Source organism: Mytilus trossulus, unplaced genomic scaffold (assembly GCF_036588685.1).
Source record: "Mytilus trossulus isolate FHL-02 unplaced genomic scaffold, PNRI_Mtr1.1.1.hap1 h1tg000128l__unscaffolded, whole genome shotgun sequence".
Taxonomy (NCBI): Eukaryota; Metazoa; Mollusca; class Bivalvia; order Mytilida; family Mytilidae; genus Mytilus; species Mytilus trossulus.
In genome coordinates, this window is record NW_026963301.1 from 546791 (window position 1) to 568410 (window position 21620).

A 21620-nucleotide genomic window follows, 5' to 3' on the forward strand; every position below is an offset into this window, starting at 1 on the left:
TATAAAGTAGGTAGATCGAGACACACATGCGAAAAAATAGCGAACTAGAACAGCACAGACTGATAGTGGACACACAAACAACAATATTAAGATAGATAAAGTACCTTTACACTTAAAACGAATATGGGACGTGGGTAAAGACTGAGCAGTTGCCATTAGCATGTGTATTAACTCCAATATACTGAGACAAATATCCCGCATGGAAAAAGTAATTGTAATCAAGACGGACAAACACACATATCATAAAGAACGGAGTTGGTCTTTTTAAAGAAAATTTACCAATACACATAAGAAAAATGCATTGTCGGAATAATGGGCTGTCGGAGTAATGGGTTGTCGGAATAATGGGCTGTCGGAGTAATGGGCTGTCGGAATAGTGGGCTGTCGGAGTAATGGGCTGTCGGAATAATGGTTGTCGGACTAATGGGATGTCTAATATTAATCATGATAGGCTATTTTTTGTTTTATGAGGACCAAATGAAACTCCACTTGATAATGCGCGGTTTTAGGATATTTTATACTTTTTTTTTGAATAATCCTCAAGCTGTCTTTTTGTGTGTGTCGTTAACGAGGACAGTTGTTTTATTGACGAACACCCCTTTCTTCAATTCATGACTAATTTATTGCTAGAACGTAATTTTAGCTGGTTGTCTCGAAAAATATACATTTATCAAATGACATCTTTGCTTTTTGACCTTTCAGATGAAACATAATGAATTTGTCACGTACTAATATGTACTAAGTTGTCAGCTGTTTAAAGCATTGCTCCTAAAAATTTTAGCTTTTATATTTAGTTCGTTTTTTTAGCTCACCTGGCCAGAAGTGCCAAGTGAGCTTTTCTCATAACTTTGCGTCCGGCGTCCGTCGTCGTTAACTTTTAAAAAATCTTCTCCTCTGAAACTACTAGGCCAAATAAAACAAAGTAAGATCTACAAAAACGTCAACATGACCAAAATGGTCAGTTGACCCCTTAACGTAGTTATTTCCCTTTATAGTCAATTTTTGTCAATTATTCATATTTTTTTCTAATCTTTTTGCGAATATCTTGCCGACATGGCAAAATATAGAACATAGAGTAAAATACAGAATCTCAGAAACCAAAGCATGTAGAGCACATCTGACAGGAAAAAAATGTTCATTAGGTCAGTCTATCTGCCCTTCAATTTTAAGACAAATCAGGCAACCTGTTGTTGGGTGGCTGCCCCTGAATTGACAATTTTAAGAATTTTGCTTTTGATTATTATCTTGAATATTATTATAGATAGAGATAAACTGTTAACAGCAAAGTAAAACCTACAAATAAATCAACATAATAAAAATGGTCAATTGACCTCTTAAGGAGTTATTGCTCTTTAAAGTCAATTTTTAACCATTTTCATAAACTTTGTAAATTTTTACAAAAGATTTCAACTATTGGGATAGATTCATAGGTTCATTAGATAGAGATAATTGTAAGCAGCAAGAATGTTCAGTAAAGTAAAATCTACAAACGCATCAGCATCACCAAAACAAAATGTTGTCATGAATCCATCTGTGTCCTTGGAGTTCGTTTATGATATGCGCATAGACCAAGGTGAGCGACACGGGATCTTTAGAGCCTCTAGTTATATATACATATTTATTCTATATATTTTTGTTTCCCCCTTAAATATAACACGTTAAGGATATTTGAGAGATTTACAATACGTGACCTTTATTGCAAGCGAATGTTTTTTTTCTCGTTTCATCATAAACCAATACAACAATCCTGAAAATATGTGAGCTGCCATTTTGAGTAACGAAGTACTAGTATATAAACTCATCATTGATACCAGGATTAAAATTTGTATTTGCGCCACATGCGCGTATTATAATGTCTTAATTCAACAAACAAATATGGAAAAAAAAACCACATGAGTGAACATGACTAAAACGAAACAAAAACAGAAACAAAGCAATAAGCAAAACATGATTTTTTTGTGTAACAGTATAGGACTGTAAAGTAGATTTATTTTTATTTTGTTGAAACAGGAAGTTCAGGTAGAGGCCCTCCATTAGGATACTGGTGTAAAGATGGAACATACGACACTGAAGTAACGTCATATAGCAACGCCATTCATGTCGAATTAGAGACTTATTCAAATGGGGTAGCTGGCTTAATATTTGTGATGTCATTTTGGGAGTCTTCCGTTAGTAAGTATTTAAGACTTTGGTACAAAACACAACATAACTTATAAAACCGATGGAAATGATTGGGAATACAATGTAAGTCAGAACCATTATTAAAACGACATAACGCTGAAAACATTTTTTTTTAATATTATTACTCATTCACAAATCCGTGTGCTTGTCCCAATGAGGATAACGCATCATCAGATATCTTGTATAAGAAATCATTTTCCCTGGCAAGTTGTGTCGGTAATTTACCGTTTCCGAATGTAAAGGACCATGGGTATTTTTTCCTGTTCGAATTCCAAAATGAAAACAGCGTCACGTCATTGGTTTACTTTTCATTGTTTTGGACGTTGTAAGCCTATCAAAGTGTTTTGATGTCACTTTTATTAACATCAGAAGCTATTAAAAAAAAAAAACTACACGTCATAATTTAAAGAGTAAAGTTTATAAGCACATACACTAGAATATAACCACAAAATGAATGGAAAAAGGAGCAGAGCTTTGCTTGTAGTAGCTGGTCCGTCATTTTTTATGTTGCTTGTTTGACACCCAGTGGCAAATATTTCATTTATTTTCTATGAAAATAAGGATTCAGATGAAAATAAATGCTGAATGGCTCGTAGGGATAAAACGTGGGAATGTATACTGTCAATAAAAAAGAGACTATTTTTATAGAAGATTATTAGAGTGAAATATTTTGAAGTCAATTTGGCCGCAATGAATTTTGAAAGTATAAGGATATAGCGATTTTATCAAGCTACTTCTATCACAATTTTCACCTAAAATGTCAATAAGATGCAAATTATATCTGATTTAACTTTTGTATGAAATATCTGCAGTAGAAATTCAGAGATTTGCGAAATACGTGGTCGCAAAAATGTTCAAATAAAATAGGTTTTAAGGTAGATGTATAATTATTCTGAGGATCACATTATGCAAAGAAATGTATTTCTGACATTTTGTAATACAGTATATCATATCTATAATGTCAAATAAAAAAAGATGATATGAGGGTAACCAGGGTTAGTCAATTTTGGGTGCGCCGATTAACATTTACTATTTTTGTATGACGTGTTAGCATGTTATCAGAAGTTATTATTTTTGAATTAATTAAGTAAATTTAGTACATGGCATTAACAGGAGTTGTAAGTGTAAGTAAGTTACAATGTATTTACAAAATCATCATTTTAATTTAGGAGTTTTGATTTTTTTCAACTAATTTTATTAGCGGCAATTGTTGGTATTGATAGGTTATTTTAATACTTGTATGACAAATTTCTTGACTAAGATTAAGATTAAGTTGAGATTATACATGTTGATTACTGTGGTAATCAATTACATAATTAATGTAGTAAATATAGTCAATTAACACGTCTTTAATTAATCGGCTTAAATCATGTAAAATACCGAATTTATCATTTTAATAAAAAATAAAGCTTGTTTGTTTGTTTCTTTTTTTAAATTTTCATTGGTTAAAATATTTCTAGGATTATATGCTTAAAATTTTAATTTTGCAAACAAAACAAAAAAGAATGAAGAAAAATTAGCCGTTATTTATGTTGCAATAAATGCTCTTCTATGATTACGCAAGTTCTGTGTGACTGACTGTATATGTGTTTGATATTTGCAACTGGACGCTAAGCAGCTAACGATCTTTGATATTTGCTACTGGACGTCAAGCAGCCAACAATATTTGAAATTTGCCACTGGACGCTAAGCAATCAATTATATGTTAGATAGAAATATAAACTATGCGATTATTCAATTTTTCACCACCTGTTATGAGTCCTGACATAGAACATGACCAAGGTTTGTTGGAATATCTAACTCTATTATTTATCTAATGTAGATTCAATATTTTATTAGAATGTATGATGGACTGAAATTACACAAAACATGAAAATATTCAAAACCAATAATTTTTGATCACTTCAAACAAACGAATCTTTTTTTTATACACGCGTCATTTTGGGGGATAATAAAAACTCCGAAAAACTAAGAATATTAAAAGTTGCAGAACAGTTCATCCGTGTTTTATTATATTATCGAAGGGACACAGTTTAATTGATTTTTTACAGCATAATGCATGGAGTGCGTACTAGGTAAAGGTAGAACCTCTATGAACTTGCTTGTTAGCATATCGTGAATTCCTTATAAGTTAAAAAAGGTTTACTACCCTATTTTCGGAGTAGTCCATTCCTACAAACAGATATATGGTTATCTGTTAGACAAGTCTTCTCTGAGAGAATGGTAGCTTGCATAACCTAATAATCACTTCGTAGTTCAGCTAGCAAGCAAGCTATCCAAATATATTTACTTACACACTCCATGCATTCTGCTGTAACTTATTTGATCCTCATATATCATATATTTTTACCTATTTAAAAAAATGGGATTTTTTATTTCTGTTATTATATTGGAAAAGTGTGACAAGTATCATATCTCTTAGCGGGGGACCCATTACTGAATACACGTATCTGCCTTAGTGGCCGGTATCGCTAATAACAGCTCCATCTCCATATTTTCAGTACATGTTTAACTTCTGAACGAGAAGTTCCGGTGACCATATTTCTATACCCCAATAATTTAATAGTTCGATATTCAACGATATCTTCTGCATAATGTACTTACAATATTAAAACAAACATTAAAACTGCTAATCTAAATATTTCACGTTTCGATAATGTCACTATTATTCAGTACATCAAAAGAGCGGAAGAAAAACAATTCTTATTGTCATATTCACAAATCGCCATAATTCATTTTATATAGTACCTTTTAACGATTTCCATACATAAATTTGGTCTATGAATTTTTAATAATAAGATCATATAAGAGATTATTGCATAATTTTCTAGTACAATGAAGGATATTGTCACAGTTCATAACTGGTATTTAATGACATAATTGTTAAACCTCACACATAAACAATGAATAGCACTTATAGTCCATAGAGCCGAACAATATGACTTCATGGGACGATTGTCATATTACTTCTAATCTTAAATGCCCAAGTGTCAGTAGCATGAAGTATTTGAATAATATAATGGAACATCGAACAATAAATTGGAGCACACAACTAGTAGGAAAAATACCATTATAAAATATCAATGCGATGTCAAACAATATTTTATACCTTTGGAATACAAAATTATGGATTAAATCTATCCTTTTGAAAAGACAATCCTAAAATAGTCTCCATGCACCGAAACTAAGAACTTTACATATTGGCAATGGCATAAGTTTTTTTTTGTAAGGGTGGTTAATAACAGCATAAAATGAATTTCTATATCAAAGCAAATGCCATATGTAAGAAGGTCAAAACAGACATGTTATTCGTATATAGATCTATTAGTTTGGTAGATGTTTTAGGGAACCGTTTGTCTTGATAGCATGATATAAGAAAAGATATCGGCCCCAAAATAGCCTCATTTTCAATGGCAATCTAAACATTATTGCCTTTCAACCCGGTCGTCCTTCTTATATCATACAAAGGTGATTTATAATGATAGAATTGTAACGTCCTATATATACATGAAATATTATCCACTGGACATTAAGCAAACAACAATCGAAATTGCGCAAATATTTGTATGTACATGTTTGAACTTTAATGTAAAAAGGTTGAACAGGTATTTAGCATTTAAACTGCACGATGTATTTGTTTTATGTTTTTGGTGCAATTAAAATAAAATAAATCTCTATTTCGCAATGTCTCAATTTCATTAATTGACCAATTTTATTCTATTTTGATTAGTTGCATATGATTTGCGATGTCTCGAGTAATTGTTCCATCGATAGCAGTTTCCAGGAAAGTCGAGCTTCCGGTTTTGTAATCTTAAAACAGATGTGCTTTTATTTGTTATTACGTTATATATCTAACACGGAAGTTTATTTCTTTGACATTTCTATTAAAGAAAGAGTCCTTGTCTGGGAGCAAGCAATTAAAAACCAAAGGGGGAGGGGTTATTTATTTTTTGTCTGAGTCAGAGATTTCTTTTGTTTTTCAGTTTTTCAACGCGTCATGCATCAATAATTTTTCTCTCTTTCAATATTTAACACTAAAAGGTATGGGAGAAATCTAGATTCACAATTTTTGTTTTCCATCTGCTTGGGCAGATCATTTTACCCCATCAAATTTGGATCAGAATAATTTTTTTTTTTAAAAAAAACAACCATTAGTCCCTTTTTTTGAAGTTAAAGGGTTTAAATGTTCCCTCATTGTCTATCCCTAATAATGGAATGACTAAGACTTGATTATTATTTTCTAATAAAAATCAAAAGCGATTGACAATGTAACGTCTTTGTCCTGAACATGCATGCAATATTTGCCACTGGACGTTAAGCAACCAACAATTTATCAAAATGTAAAGTCTGTCATTATGCAATTTATAAAAATTTACCAATTCATTGTAACTAAAATCGGTATAAGCAATGATTTTAAGCTTTTAACAATGTTATGCTATAGATATATGTATGCGTTGTGATGACATAGATGGTATTTGTTTAGTAAATGCCGATTTGTTGTTTTTGACGGCTTTATCAGTTGGTTTCCAAGCACTTATTAAATTAACTTGTTTTTTTTTAACTGAATCAAGTGACAAATCTCCTATAATTAGGTCATATGAAGCTTACCATTTGTATAGATTTCATTTTAAGTTGTGTATCTCCCCCACCCTATTAAGCAACTTTTCAATAATGACATTATCTAAAAGATGCTTTATGTGAAAAAGTACTTAAAAACTGATTGACGCTACGTTTTAACGACAATAGAGGTGGTCTTAACAATTCTTCCGCGTCAGTTCTAATGATTAATGAATTAATAAAGAAAATCATCGAGTTTGTTTAACGTGACACCGAGCAATTCCAACAGTTGTTATACCACATTCAGTTGTCGTTGCTGGGTAAACAAAACACTATTAAAATATTTTTTTGTTTCTTGCATAAATCGAATCGGATATTAGAAAACGCGTCATGCAATGTTTACAAAAAGTATCGCGATTTTATCAAATCGTTTTTATTTATATATAGTTGTATAATTACAAAAGTTCCAATAACATACTAAAAGCAAGAACATTTAAAAGTTTGTAAAAGAGAACACATGATTTTGTTTGTGTTCTCTAATATATTCAGTATTATATATAATTTCATGAAACTGTACTAAAAAAAAGTATTACTTTATATATCTCTTCGTTGACTTGATTTTTTTGATAGTATGACATTTTACAAGTGTTTAAATCACAAATCGAAATAACATGTATGTGTTCTCTTTCTAATCCACAAACGCTAAGGAACGTACATAGACCACAGTGGCGGATCCAGAAATTTTCATAAGTGGGGGCCCACTGACTGACCTAAGAGGGGGCCCGCTCAAGTCACGCTTCAGTGATTTCCTATATAAGCAACCAACTTTTTTCCCAAAAAGGGGGCCCGGGCCCCCTGACCCCCCCCCCTAAATCCGCCTCTGGACCAGTGATTTGACTAAAAAGACTATTATGATATACGACGTGGTATTCCATTTATGTTACACGAATCTTATCGTCATGATTAAATACGGAAAGGAATGCACGGCAAAAGCAATGAATATGTCATTATTACGGTGTTCTAAGGCTTTTCTACCTCAGGCATAGATTACCTTTAAGGTAGCTGTATTTGGCAAAAACTTTTAGGAATTTTGGTTCTCAATGCCCTTCAACTTCGTACTTTATTTGGCCTTTTAAACTTTTTCGGACTCGAGAGTCACTGATGAGTCTTTTGTAGACGAAATGAGCACATGGCGTATAATTTAGTCCTGGTAACTATGATGACTCTATGATAGTTTATTATTCATTGGCGGATCAGAAATTTTCACAAAGGGGGGTGAGTGGCACTGAATGTCTAAGAGAAGGACTGCGCCGTGCAGTCATGCTTCAGTGCTTCCCTATTAATCAACAAATATTTTCCCACAAAAGGGGGGATGGGGAGAACGGTCACCCTGGCCCCTTTAAATCTGTCTCTGGTGTTCTATAATTACGATAATATACAAACTAATTGACTATTTTTTCAATCTGCGTACTATGTTCTACAATCTTGCAAAACACAACATTTCTAGAATCATACAGAGAGAACATCGATTTTTTTTTTTATATTTTTGATATTTATGCAACCGATATTAACATCAAATTATTCTCTGAAGTCGGTCATATAACAACTGCCATGTGGCTTACATGTACTGTTACATATAAGCTTGATCAGATTGACATGCATATCTGCCATATTATGTAACACATGTGATGTTTTAACCGGAAGAGGAAGTTCAATAACCTTTCAAGTACAAGTATGCATGTATTTTCATGACAAAATAATAAATAACGGTATCCTTCTGTCTTTATTTTATGTCAATAAGACTTCAAGTCTAGTTAATGCTGTTAAATGCGAACGTTTTGTCGTTTGAAATCATAAGTAAACACTAGAGAGACTCTTGAATGCAAGGAGAAAATTCATTGCAATGCATAAAAACACGTTTTATCCTTCTTTCAATTAAACAATTTAATCGAAACATTAAAGTTTCATGGAATCAATATTCACTTAGAAGATTCAAAACCACTGGTGTTCAATTTAAATATCATTCATTAGCCATTTACAAAATGAAGTGTATTGTTTGCATATAGATTTTGCTAAGTTGATAGAGAACAAAATCAGTATACAAACAAAAAATCGTGACGTCATCAATAATTGTGCAGTAAAACAAATGTTCTTAGATATCTAGTTTTCATGGTTGCTTTTTATTCCTTAGAAAGTATTCTTTTGTGATTTGTGTATCCTGTTGAGTTTAAGTCTTTTGAACCAGACATAAGTTATTTTATATAAATAGTAACGGCGCCATTTTCTACATATGGAATCTTTAGTTCTACTGACACGGATGAAGCAGTCTTTACTGACAAAACTACTACTGGAGAGCTGGAATTAAATGATTCAACTAACATCGAAACACATTTTGACAACACAACTCTTGTGTATGATAATTTGGAATCCGCTAATGAATCGGAATATGATACAGTGACAGATTCCATTATTACCTCCGAATCTGAAATTTCAGATTACGAACTAACATCTGAATTTTCGGATTACGAATTAACAACTGAACATGTTTATTCTGTTATTTCAGGTTCAAGTGTTCAGTATGGGCCAATAGAGTATGGAATAGCTAATTACGTTTTACTAGCCTTCAGTGTTCTCATAGGATCTCTGCTTCTCGGTGCTGTTATATTCCTTATCTATAGAGAATATAAGAAACATCAGGCCGAAAAAGAAATGAAATTTAGAGAAAAACTTTTAATGAGAAGAACGGGAATAAGTGGTCGCAGTGGTGGTATTATAAATGACGATTTCCGCCATGACAGCGTCAGTGACAAAAATACGTCATTTATATTTTTGTCTCCGACGCCGACGTCAGAGATTAGCTTGTGAATATTCATTAGAAGAAGGACACTTAAATAAACATATTTGTATGTATGTATATAGTATGTATCATTTAAATTCAAATGCTAACATCATTTCATTCATGACTGTAATGTTAAAATAAAATATAGAATACCATTATTTCCAGAAGAGCTTCTCTGTAAGAGTACAATGTATCACCGGCCCAAAATATTTGTAAATCGTCCTAAAATATTTGCAACTGGACCTTAATCAACCATGCATGAATCAGTCAACAGACCCATTAGTTAAATTCAAACAAATGTACAATGTTTCAAATTGGACCAATCTGATGTTAGGAGCTGTAAAGGGAATTATGCTTTTTTCGAGATTAAAATTAAGTTTTTGAAATTTCAATCATATTTTTTTCTTCGATATATAACACTGTAAAGTATGGGAAAATCTGGATTCAGAATATATCCTTTTTTGGCATTTGCTTGACCAGTTTATTTTTATATCATCAGTGTTATAAACTAGATACCCTATTGATAATTGTGGCTAAGTTTGGTTAAATTTGTCCCAGTAGTTTCAGAGGAGGAGATTTTTGTAAAAGTTTACAGACGACGGACGACGGACGTCAAGTGATGAGAAAAACTCACTTGGCCCTTTGGGCCAGGTGAGCTAAAAATGAACGAAAAACAAATACTTTAATTCTCTAGATGTCTTTTTTATATGTTTGTCTTTCATTGGTTTGTTTAATCAAATATTTCTTCGGTTAGTCTTTAAATTCAAAGAAACACAAATGCCAAAAAATAGTACCGGCGTGACCCTGAAAGAAAATGAAAATCAAAGGATTCATTCTTGAATAATTTGATTTGTTGTTTGTTTGTGTAACAAGACTCCAATACTATTGATTATAGGGTGGAGTTCGGTTTTCTTGGTGGAGGAAAAACTGACAATCCGAGTCCTTTAAGATTTGAGTCGAACGCATCATCCTTAGTGTTGATTATTGATACAGTAGCTTAATAACCCCGTAGACCGTTCGGACACCAAAGCACCGAAGGACACACGAAGAAACATAATGTTAAAAAAACCTACACAGTCTTGGGGATTATTTTGAGGTAATAATCGACTCCTCAGGGTCAGAATATAGTGTCCTGGCATGTCTTGCTGTGTAGTGTTAACTTGAGAGATTGATTCAATGTATAGGTTGTCTACAACATTTTAATATTCTGTATATGCAAGTAATGTTGCAAGTTGAGACGTTTTAAATCAACAAATCAATCAATCAATCAATCTAAACTGTCTTTTACACTAACCAATGACCATGGGAGAATTATAAATGACTACGAAGATAACTTATATATGATGGGAAGGTCAGGAAGGAAAAGCATTATAAGTTACGTACATAACATGCGTCATCAACTTATCAAAGCCAATATTTAAGGAATAAATAAAATTTCAATTGCCCATTTTACAAAAAAGGAGAAACTTTAAGATGTCATAAGAATAAAGGAGTAGGTCCGATAAGGACCGATTTTTGGCCTCAAATTTCAGGTTCATCTAACAAAAGATTTTGACCACTTTTCAAACACTTTTAAAGTGTCTATTTCATTTGAATCAATTAGTTTATGTGAAAGATTTGAACTGATTTAGTCATTAAAAACGATCCGATTCAAGCTCAAATATGAAAAATCAATAAAATATGCCGGAAAATGTCACTTTTCGGATGGTTTTTGTCAAAAATGAAAGTGGCCGCATCCGTGTTCATCCTCAACCTTTATATATGTTATGTATTATCATAAAATACAACTTCCTTTTCAATATTAAGGATGAACACGAATGCGGCCACTTTCGTTTTACACGAAAACCTTCTAAAATTTAACTAAAATGCAAGAATTTTGAAGAATTCAGTAATTTAGCATGACTTTAAGGTGCCAGTACCCGATATATGTTCATTGTATAGTCAAAAATAGCCCATATTTATGAAGCAGAAGCACTCTACTGTTCAATAAATAACTAAAAGTTAACATTTTAAGAATTTTGTAAAACTGCTATATTTTGAGGCCAAAAAGGGCTCTTACCGGACCTACTCCTTTGAAAAAAAGATTCTGTTATTTACAAAAAAAATATGTACAGAAAGAATTTCAAACACAACTAAATATGACTGTTATGACTATGAAAAATGTAAAAATAAATGACTAGTTAGAGTAGGAATGATCACACAAAAAGTCTGCAACTAAATGTATGTTCTAAGCAATGTTTTAACACGGCGAGTTTTACAGCAATAATGGGTTAGTTTGAATCGTTAATTACAATAGGTGCAGTGTCATCTTCAATTTTGGACGAATCATATATGAAGTTATCATTTTCACCAACTAAAATTGTCTCATCTTTTTCAAATTTCGCTTTTTTAATTTTTTCACCTGCTACGTTAGGTATCTTTCCATTTTGTTTTGCATCATCTTTTATTACTGTCTCCTTATCCTTGTCAAAGTTAGAATTTAGAATCGGTTCAGTGTCGTTTTCTATTTTTGTAGACTCGTCATTGAAGTGGTGTTCATCTTCAGCCATTAAAGTTGTCCCGTCTTTTTCAAGTTTCATTTCATTTATACGTTCTTTGGGGTGGTCATCTTCATTAGGAATGCTCCCATTTTGTTTTGTGTGATCTTTAATTACCTCCCCTTTATCCGGAGTAAAACTTCCGTCTTGTGGCATAGTATCAGGTTCATATTCATTTGTAGTGTTTCCCAGTTGGTCAAATATATCACGAATTCTTGTTGGTTCCGGTGTGTTCATACCATTTTCGCTGTACATTGGCAAACTTATGTTGTCTGGATCCCCTTGATTAACAGGACGTGTATGACCAGATGTTTCTGTTTCTGATTCTAAATCCATTTCATATTGGAATCTTTGCCGAATAGCATGTGCAATATCTTCTTCCGGTAATCCAGGAGCAATCGTACCACCAAGAGTTGTCCCTCCGTCGCAATCAGGTATCGGCGAAGGACCAAATCGAAAGACGGCGATTTCACTTAACGTAGGATATGGCGAATACGGCGAAACGGCTCCGCAACGACTCATTGAAGAACCCACTCTATCGAAATGGTCTATAGGTGGTGCTTTTACTGTCAGTGAATCTGGTCTGACCTTTTTCAACTGTTTCTTCTTTTTCCAACAATAAAACACAATGGAAAACACTCCAATCATAAGTAAAATGACAACACAAATAGAAACTACTGTTGCAGCACTGAATATGTTTTCTGGAGTTATAACAGCTGAAATACAATAAGTTAAAACATTAAAGAGAGGCAAAAGATACCAAACGGATATTTAAACTTTTGAGTCCAGGTACTCCAACTAGGGAAAGTACATAACAAAACATAGTCTAGTATTTATATAAATAACAAATAGTATACAATCAGAATTCAAAACAGGGACAGGTTGACGATTTCAAACTCTATGCATAATCGTATGGCGCCTAGAACCTTAATTAAAATTAGGAAGCTACCATTTGATTTTTATGGGGGGCTAGGAAGAAAAATGTTGTCCTGACTCATTTTTGTTGTAGTCTCTGTCCTGCCTTTTTATTTTTCACTCCATTCGGTCCTGCTTTTTTTCTCATTAGTTTATATTTTCACAGTCTCAGATATAAAAGTATCCGAATGGTCACCTGTTGTGTAGTTTTACCAATTATATACTTATGCCAAAAACAAGACATTTTATTTGCGCCAGGATTCAAGTTATTCGTATGACACATTCGTTCTTGTTTCTTTCGGCTTTCCCTAGTTATTAATATCTAATTATAAGCAAATAAGAGGTGTTAATTGTCAAAGTAATGAATAAGACAACAAATATTTGAATGATAAAATAAATAAATATTGGTATCATTTTACATCAAAACAAAATGAGCACACCTTGGTAACTTAACTAGATAATTGATAAAACTTGATAGTTTTATATTTTCTTTTGAACGTTCTATAATTGATTGTAACGATGTTGTCTTGTGTATAAAAAGCTTATCGATTCAAAAGGACAACATCTACCCTGATCAGGTTCTAACTATTTCAAGAAATCAATGTTTTGTTTGTTTCTATAACTTTTTTGAATAGCAAGTTTAAAAATATTGAGACTAAGCTTCAATATCCACCCGGAAGACTGTAATAGCTAAGAGCCTGATACGGGTTTTGTTAAAGCCTCAATACAATTATCGTGCCTCCCACACTATTGGTTTTGTATTTCGGAAACATATGTCGCGCCCATTGAAATTGGCTCACAATTATGTTTCAGTACAGAAAACATTAAGTTTAATTACAATTCAATTAGCCTGATTTATTTCAAAAACACGTAACTCTGAAATCAGTATTCAATTTGATTTTGATTGAATTTTTATAAAATAATTCAAAATTTAGGGAAACATTGTGAATTTAAGTATACTTACGACACGTTGCTGAAAAAGATAAAAAAGAAATCCTGTTTATTTTATTGTCAATTGTAACAAATACTTCCATGCACACACTGCAAACTGAAAACAAGATTTTGGTAAAAAAGAACCGAACAAATAACCTTCAGTTGCGTATATTTTCTAATAATTTAATTTTGGATGAAACGCATTTCCTGATTGGCTGACTTTATTTTGTTATCAGCCCATAGACATATCTTCCAAATTTCAGTCTGCGGCACAAATCGAATGAAATTGAGAATGAAAATGAGTAATGAGTAAAAGAGACAACAACCCGACCAAAGATCAGAAAACAGCCAGAGGCCACCAATGGGTCTTCCACACAGGGAAAAACAAAACCCGCACCCAGAGGCAGGCTTCATCTAACCTCTTATCAAAAATGAGTACTATTTCAGTGGAAATGGACGTCACACTAAACTTCAAAACATATAAATGAACAAAAATTAATACAAACAGACAAGGCCACAGGCTACAATTCTAAAAAAAAAATTAGGTATCTTCTCTTATTTCTCTGACTTTTGCTACTATGTACACAATCATAGTATCTCAGTGACATTCAAAACTTTGAGAGGTTAAGGCATTACTTTATGTGGGGTTTGACTGTTCTTATGATGTATTTTTAACACACAACTGATTCTTGTATTCTAATGCAGCAAATGAAAGGTAGATCAATGACATTCCAAACAACGTTAACCTTGTCATAATTGATAGTTGTTAACATCTTTTTGTTTATATTATTTGTTTTACTACATACCCAAGAACTGTTTCATTATAAAAAAAACATTAAAAAATCATGATATTATTTATATGTTATTACAATTGTTTTGAATTTTTATCACGTAGTCGAAGCTTAAATTAAATTTGCTCTTTTTTGTTATGATACTCGAATTTTAGCGCAATGCGCGATGAAGGTAGCGTCAAGTAAAACGTATCAATAATTATTTTCAAATTTATTTTTTGAACACTTACATGTCTGAGTAAGGGTTAATAAGCCTCCATGAGTTGCGTAAGCAGTCGAGACTTGGTTCTTCATACAGGCCTGTGGATACTGTGTCGCAGTGGCTGTTGCATTACTTATAGAAGATATCGACTGAAAAAATATTACGACATTCTCATCAAGTCGTACATGAATATGTACATTCGAAACGAAATGTTACTACTAATACATTATTAATACATTTGATGCCATTTGTGGTTTTCTTTGCATTGCATCCCATTGTTTATCATAATCATATGCATGTTCCATGTACAATATTTAATTATTAAACCATGAAAAGATATTAGTTTCACTTTTTCAAAGTCTTTGAAAAGATTGACTCCTGTCTAATATACAATGTTGGATTATTTGAAAGGGGTGTATTTTGGAACAGAAAACACGAACAATTCAATATACTTACGTAACATGAAAATCTGAATGTTGTTAACTCATCAGGTACGGAACTGTCTGAATTGTAAACAGTTACATACGTGCTGTTTTCAGTTGCGACGTAGTACACACAATTAAGAGTGCCCTCCGCTAAAAAAAAATGGATACATCAGTTTCGAAAAACAAATTTGCAATATCGATGCAATATAGCAAAACATTCCATAATCAAAATCCAAACGAAACTTCATAAAAATTGAATATCAATCAGTCGGACAACGATGATATAGAGCTATCAATATATATATTTCCCCTGATGTTCCTTGATATTCTGTGAATGAATGTGCCGGTCCTCACTACTAATTATATTGCAAAATACCAAAATTGTATCGGTCCTTTGAAAAATGTTGGTGGTCAGGACCATTAACCAATGATTGTGGCTAAGTTTTGTTTATTTGAACCAGTTGTTTCAGAGGAGAAGATTTTTGTACAAGATTACAAAAATTTACGAAAAATTGGTAAAAAATGACAATAAAGGGCGATAACTCCTTAAGGGTTCAACTTACCATTTTGTTCATGTTGATATATTTGTAGAACCTACTTTGTTGAATATTATTGCTATATACAGTTTATCTCTATCTATAATAATATTCAAGATAATAACCAAATAGGGAAAAATTTCTTTAAAAGTACTTATTCAGGGGCAGCAACCTACAACGGGTTGTCCGATTCATCTTAAAATTTCAGGGCAGATAGATATTGGCCTGATTAACAATTTTATCTAATGTCAGGTTTGCTCTTAATGCTTAAGTTTCAGAGGTATAAGCCAAAATCTACATTTTACCCCTATGCACTATTTTTAGCCATGGCCATGGCATGGTCACCGGACACTTTTTTTTATAAACTAGATATCCAAATGATGATTGTACCACGTTTGGTTAAATTTGGCCAAGTAGTTTCAGAGGAGAAGAATTTTGTAAAAGTTAACGACGACGACGTACTCAAGGTGGTATGGGTGTCTTCCTCCATCTTGGATTGTAAAAAACAGAGAACCAAAGGTCCAGATTTTCTAACGAGTTAGCAAAATTTGATGCAGGAATGCAGATATTTAATGTGAATTTTCATAAGAACAAATTTATAAGAATATAACTTAACAATATCAATATTTTTGCAAATGTTGATTATTTTTGTTGTTTTTTTTTAAATAAATAATTTGGCATTTTAAGGGGAAGTAACTCTAAAACAGTGCATTTTCTGAAGGATTCTACATGGAATTTTCCTATTTTGTATTTTAGCTGGAAAAAAACGTACGGTGACCCTATCTTATCTTTTGATATTCTCAAAGCAGTGTCTGAAAGCTATCTTTTCCTGAAGTATTTAACAATTATATCATATTTTTAAGTTTATAATCACAAAATGGTGTTTTTTCCTGTATAATTCATACAAAATGTGTCATTTTGTCACGCCCTGTAGCTTGAGATAATGCGCGGTGATCTATCATTTTTAGTATATTTTTCAACATATATCAATAGATACTACATTTTGGCAAAGTATGAACAAATTCTATCATTTCTATTTTAGACTCCCATACCACCTTAATCAACATCATGAAACTAACTAATGCTTAGACGTTACTGATTTGCAGAGTTGTCTCTCTTTATAACGCCTTCCCCTAGTTTAAACATATTTATTTATAGTGGATTGGGAAACAAGTTTTGCAACTTCCCTTCTAGTAAAGGTATTGAGAAAACCAAATCACAACGCTTTTACTGCTTGCTTACATGAATATGCTTGGATAGCTGAACATAATGTATAATTATAGACAATCTGGCTTTCTTCTATACATGATTCCATATAACTGCTACTGGTGCACTGGGTCGCACTACCCGCATCAAACTCGTAGGTAAATTTGCCGAGGAAATCCGAAGGACATGATATTGATGCCGAAGACACACTTCCTGTAAAACATTAAGATTCGTTATTAAAAACTAGTTAGGGGTATACGACAAAGGCATAGCTAAATCCCTCTTGAAAAACTAAAGGCAAACAAACTCAAACCGTGAAACTTGCACAACACCACTTGCAAATTAAACCTTGCAGAGGCAAATGCGCACTCTACTAAGTTTCTCTGTTCAATTTTTCAAACTCGGTTCAAAAATAGAACACTAAATTATATAGTAAGAAATTAGTGTAGGCTATATATATAATTATTTATAATGCGAATTGTGTCCAGGAAGCCCTTGGTGACACGCAAAGCTATATGCATAATGCGTAAGGGATTGTATTTATCATTTTCACTTCTAAAACTTCAACTTGTCCGGAATCATAATGAATCCCGAAAATGTTAATACTTTCAATATAAAAAAAATCCTATGAAAACGCATAATTCAATTACTGTCTCCAATGTACATATTTAATCTTTTAAATTCTATTTAAATGAAACATTCTATATGGGAGACAAGTCATTCATGTTTACAACATTTACAATTGGAAAATTATTATTCCCTCCCTTAGAATAGGCTAACTATATTTATTCAGGTTTATATGAGACACTGATTTTCTGATAGTAAAAACAGTGGATGGTTAGAAGAAACAATCCGTTGTTCTATACAGATAATGCGGTGACCGTACAGTATAATTTCGGTCCTTTTTCCATTGCATAATAAATATATAATAATATAGAATTTGTCCTAACTACTAGATCATATTTAAACGACGAGTACTAAATGTGAATCAGGTTCTGCTTAACTTTCATGAGCTCCTGAGATCACGACTATTTTTACTGGACTCCGTGTACCTTAGTCTTTTGGATATTTATGTAGCTTTTGGTGGATATAGCTGTATTTCATTTTTTCTTTTCGATTCTTGATACACTAATACAAATTTTAAAAGTCCCCTCGGTGTCTGCCTTTTTCCCAAACTCTGAATATCAGAGAATAGCACGCTAGAAGTTAGGATTCATTCATAATTATCAACCATTTGCCAAAGAGTACAAAAAGTACACTTGGAGGGTGGGGGTTAAACATTCAACATTTTTACAGTACGCTTTTTTTATTTGTCAAATAAAACAGTCATACTTGTTTCAGTTTATTCACAATTCAAATTTCTATATTAAAATAAATTATAATAAACTTGATCTTCTTTTTATTAAGAACGATTGATTCTTGTCTTGAAATCTGAAAATGGTTAATGTACACTTTTTGAGGAAGGGTTGGGGTCTGAAAAAGTGTATGTTTTGTACACTTTGGAAAATGGTTGACAATTATGGATGACCCCTTAGTTATACGCTTACCATCTTTTACGAGGACTCGTATGGCAGAGGCATCATATGGACCATTGAGTACACAGTCTGTTGCTATAGAAAAGGTTGCTGTGGCTGACTTAAGTTTGAATCTAGCATTGGTTGTATTAAGCATTACAGCTGTAAAATATAGATTTCTCTTTATTAAGATGAGTATTTGACAAATCGAAAACAGAGGTTTAAAAGTAAAGAACTACCTCTGACTGTTTGTCTTTTATAAACTTCATTTTTTTTATATACTATTTCGAAAGGAACAAGTAGAAAATACCGGTATATATATCCTATCATATTTTTTTTTTATTCAAATAAAATAAAAGATTAAAGAAGGTACCACACTTGAAAAGGTAAAAAATGCAAATTAAGCATCCAAACTAAGTTTTAAGCTTGTCAATTGAGAATGATTTGGTATTGCCTTGACTCGTTCTTTTATAGTTTCTACTTGAAATGCAAATATATATGCTGTCAAATAGACACTTATCATGTAATAAAACTTACATTGGGCGCTGTTATACACAATTTTGGATGATTCTGATGATTCTATATTCCAACACATGGTGATACGGAATTGTGCAAAGTATTGGGTGAATTCATCTGATCTGAAATAGACAGAAATTAAAAAAAAAATTTGACAGTACTTTTAAGAATTGAATGCTATTTTTTGTAAATTTATTGGGGTGTAAAAGCGTTGACCAAAGTACATTTTGTATGAGGCGCGTAATACTAAAAATGTGCGCACGGTCAACGCTTTTACAACCCTATAAAATTACCAAAAAAAAAGCATTCAATACTTATAATTACATGTTTACCTATATGATCATGAAAACACGCCTTTTATCAAGTTTTTATTTCATTTACCTGTGCACTTTATTGTGGGACTTCGTGTCATCATGAATGAAAAGTTGCATTGTGTAATGCAATTGATTAAGGACTATCACGAGATTGCTAGTTAGCCAATCAGATTAACGTATTATAATGAAACATACATCTTATGTAATTATTAGTATAACAAATCATTCTTATAGATCTTTTCTCAAATATGTCATATTAAAAATACCTTTTGTATGTAATAAGATACTCGCTAATTGATATGACATTGTTAACCAAAAGTAGCATTAAAAATGCATAAAAATATGCAAAAAAAAACAACAAGATTTTCTGATTGATAGATTGCTTATTGTTTGATTGACATCCAGTTGCAAATATTACAAGTATATTTAGCTAGGCTATGCACAAGTTAGGTGTTTGGAAACTACTGGACAAAGAAGGTAAATTGAATCCAGATTTGCAGTACATGTATGCACACTATGGACCCCTCAAAGACTTGTTGCAATGTTATTAACAAGAGGCATCGGATTTTACGTCGATCCCCATTCTTGAAGTACGTGGTAATTTATGTATACAGTGCAGCAGAATGGACATCCTTCATAGGCAAAAGTGTTATAACCGATCGAGGAAGAGACCCGGGAATTACCATATTTCTATACACCAGTCAACCCTTGGGTGAGATTTTCATGACCCTTTGTATAATTGGCACTGAGAGAACAATCAAAACCTTTCCAAAAACATTTGAATAAGAACTTACTTGATATATAAGATGTTTCCTAGAGTATCTTCACAGTTGAAAGTCACGGCATTAAATTGTGACATGATTTGTGTATTCGAGTCTATTTTCATAAGTTTATTGGACAGTGTGAACTGTGAACTGGTAAATACTGCTTGACCAATATCACTTCCATGCCATATACCGGTCAGCTGGGACGGAAATGTACATGCCGCCTCTGTAATAATCAGATTTATAAATAAATACAAACAAAACAAAACATTTATATTTGAACGTAAAACACAGAACGACATCAGTAAATGTTAACTTTCAATGGTTTTATTTGTTTTGTCTCTAATAATTTTATGTAGAAAATAATTTTCTAAGGCCATGAGATTTTAAAATTATTGATTTACTCGAGATATACAAGTTTTACCACTTGCAGTTGTTGGCACCCAAGTTGTTTGATTGAATTGAACGGAATACTCTCTTGTCCTCTATCACAACATAATTATCAAGACACATGAACATAACACAAAATTTGCATCAATACTAACATAATGATTTATATGTTTGTTTATTTGTTTGTTAGTCCTATTCAGCGAAATTTGGTATATCGGCCAGTTTTTATGGATTATGGAAGTCTGAGTTTTAAGACTACTAAAATTTTTCCTAGATGGTTCCAGACTAAACTCAACATCACCCCCCTCCCCCTTTCCCCCACCAAAACAATCCATTTTCTAACTTGCAGCCTCCTTTGTCTTTTAGTTTTATAGGAACGCTATTGGTATAATTAGAAAATTGTTTTATTTTGTACGGTTCCTGTTTTTCAGATTCCGGTCATTTATTCAAAGCCAAACAATGACTCATTCTACCTTTTATTCGTGGTTTTGAATGACAATTCAGCTGTACAGTCCTTCTTACCTGCACAATAGATCTTTAAAATGCAGAGGACAGCAACCCAAATCATCCACATCGCTAGAAAGCGCGCTTCTTCATCACATTCTATAAACAATCTTTCTTTTCTCCAGTGTTATTAGGAAGCCATTTTGTTTTGAATTTTCATTTTGAAACAGTTAAACGGATAACAACATTGATGCAATTTCTATTGTTTAAGCATGCTATGGTGATTTGGATTAAGGGGATTAAAATCTTTAAAACGATATATGCCTGTAACGTACTATTCAGGCCGGTAGCAAAAGGTCTTATATTTAAATATCTAAATATTTAAATGTTTGTTAAAATTATATATCATATTCTCGCACAATTTTAAGAAGGTTTAATTGAAATAATTTTTAAACTGAAAACTATAATGTTACATTCACAAAATAATGTTAATATTCAATTATTTCTGATTCACATTCTGTTCTTAGGTTTTTAAAATGTTCATATCAGATAGTTT

General features: G+C 32.3%; 2 protein-coding genes across 2 annotated transcripts in view; one reads left to right on the top strand and one right to left on the bottom strand.

The window, feature by feature from the left end:
• The window catches only part of LOC134700194 (uncharacterized), a 62425-nt gene extending 52662 nt beyond the window's left edge, over nt 1–9763 (top strand). Inside the window, exons 5-6 of the mRNA XM_063561555.1 lie at nt 2011–2172; nt 9302–9763. Coding sequence (XP_063417625.1) covers nt 2011–2172; nt 9302–9603 — 464 coding nt within the window. The 3' untranslated portion in view covers nt 9604–9763. The remainder of the gene's footprint in view (nt 1–2010; nt 2173–9301) is intronic.
• Nucleotides 9764–9917: 154 nt separating this feature from the next.
• On the bottom strand, nt 9918–21319 carry LOC134700275 (uncharacterized). Its single transcript, XM_063561633.1, has 8 exons — nt 21143–21319; nt 20261–20456; nt 19174–19274; nt 18670–18798; nt 17159–17335; nt 15412–15530; nt 14978–15104; nt 9918–12830 (listed from the first exon to the last, which is right to left on the bottom strand). The coding sequence occupies exons 1-8, from the start codon at nt 21192–21194 to the stop codon at nt 11848–11850; spliced, it is 1884 nt and encodes a 627-aa protein (XP_063417703.1). The 5' UTR covers nt 21195–21319; the 3' UTR covers nt 9918–11847.
• Between the last annotated feature and the right edge of the window lie 301 nt (nt 21320–21620).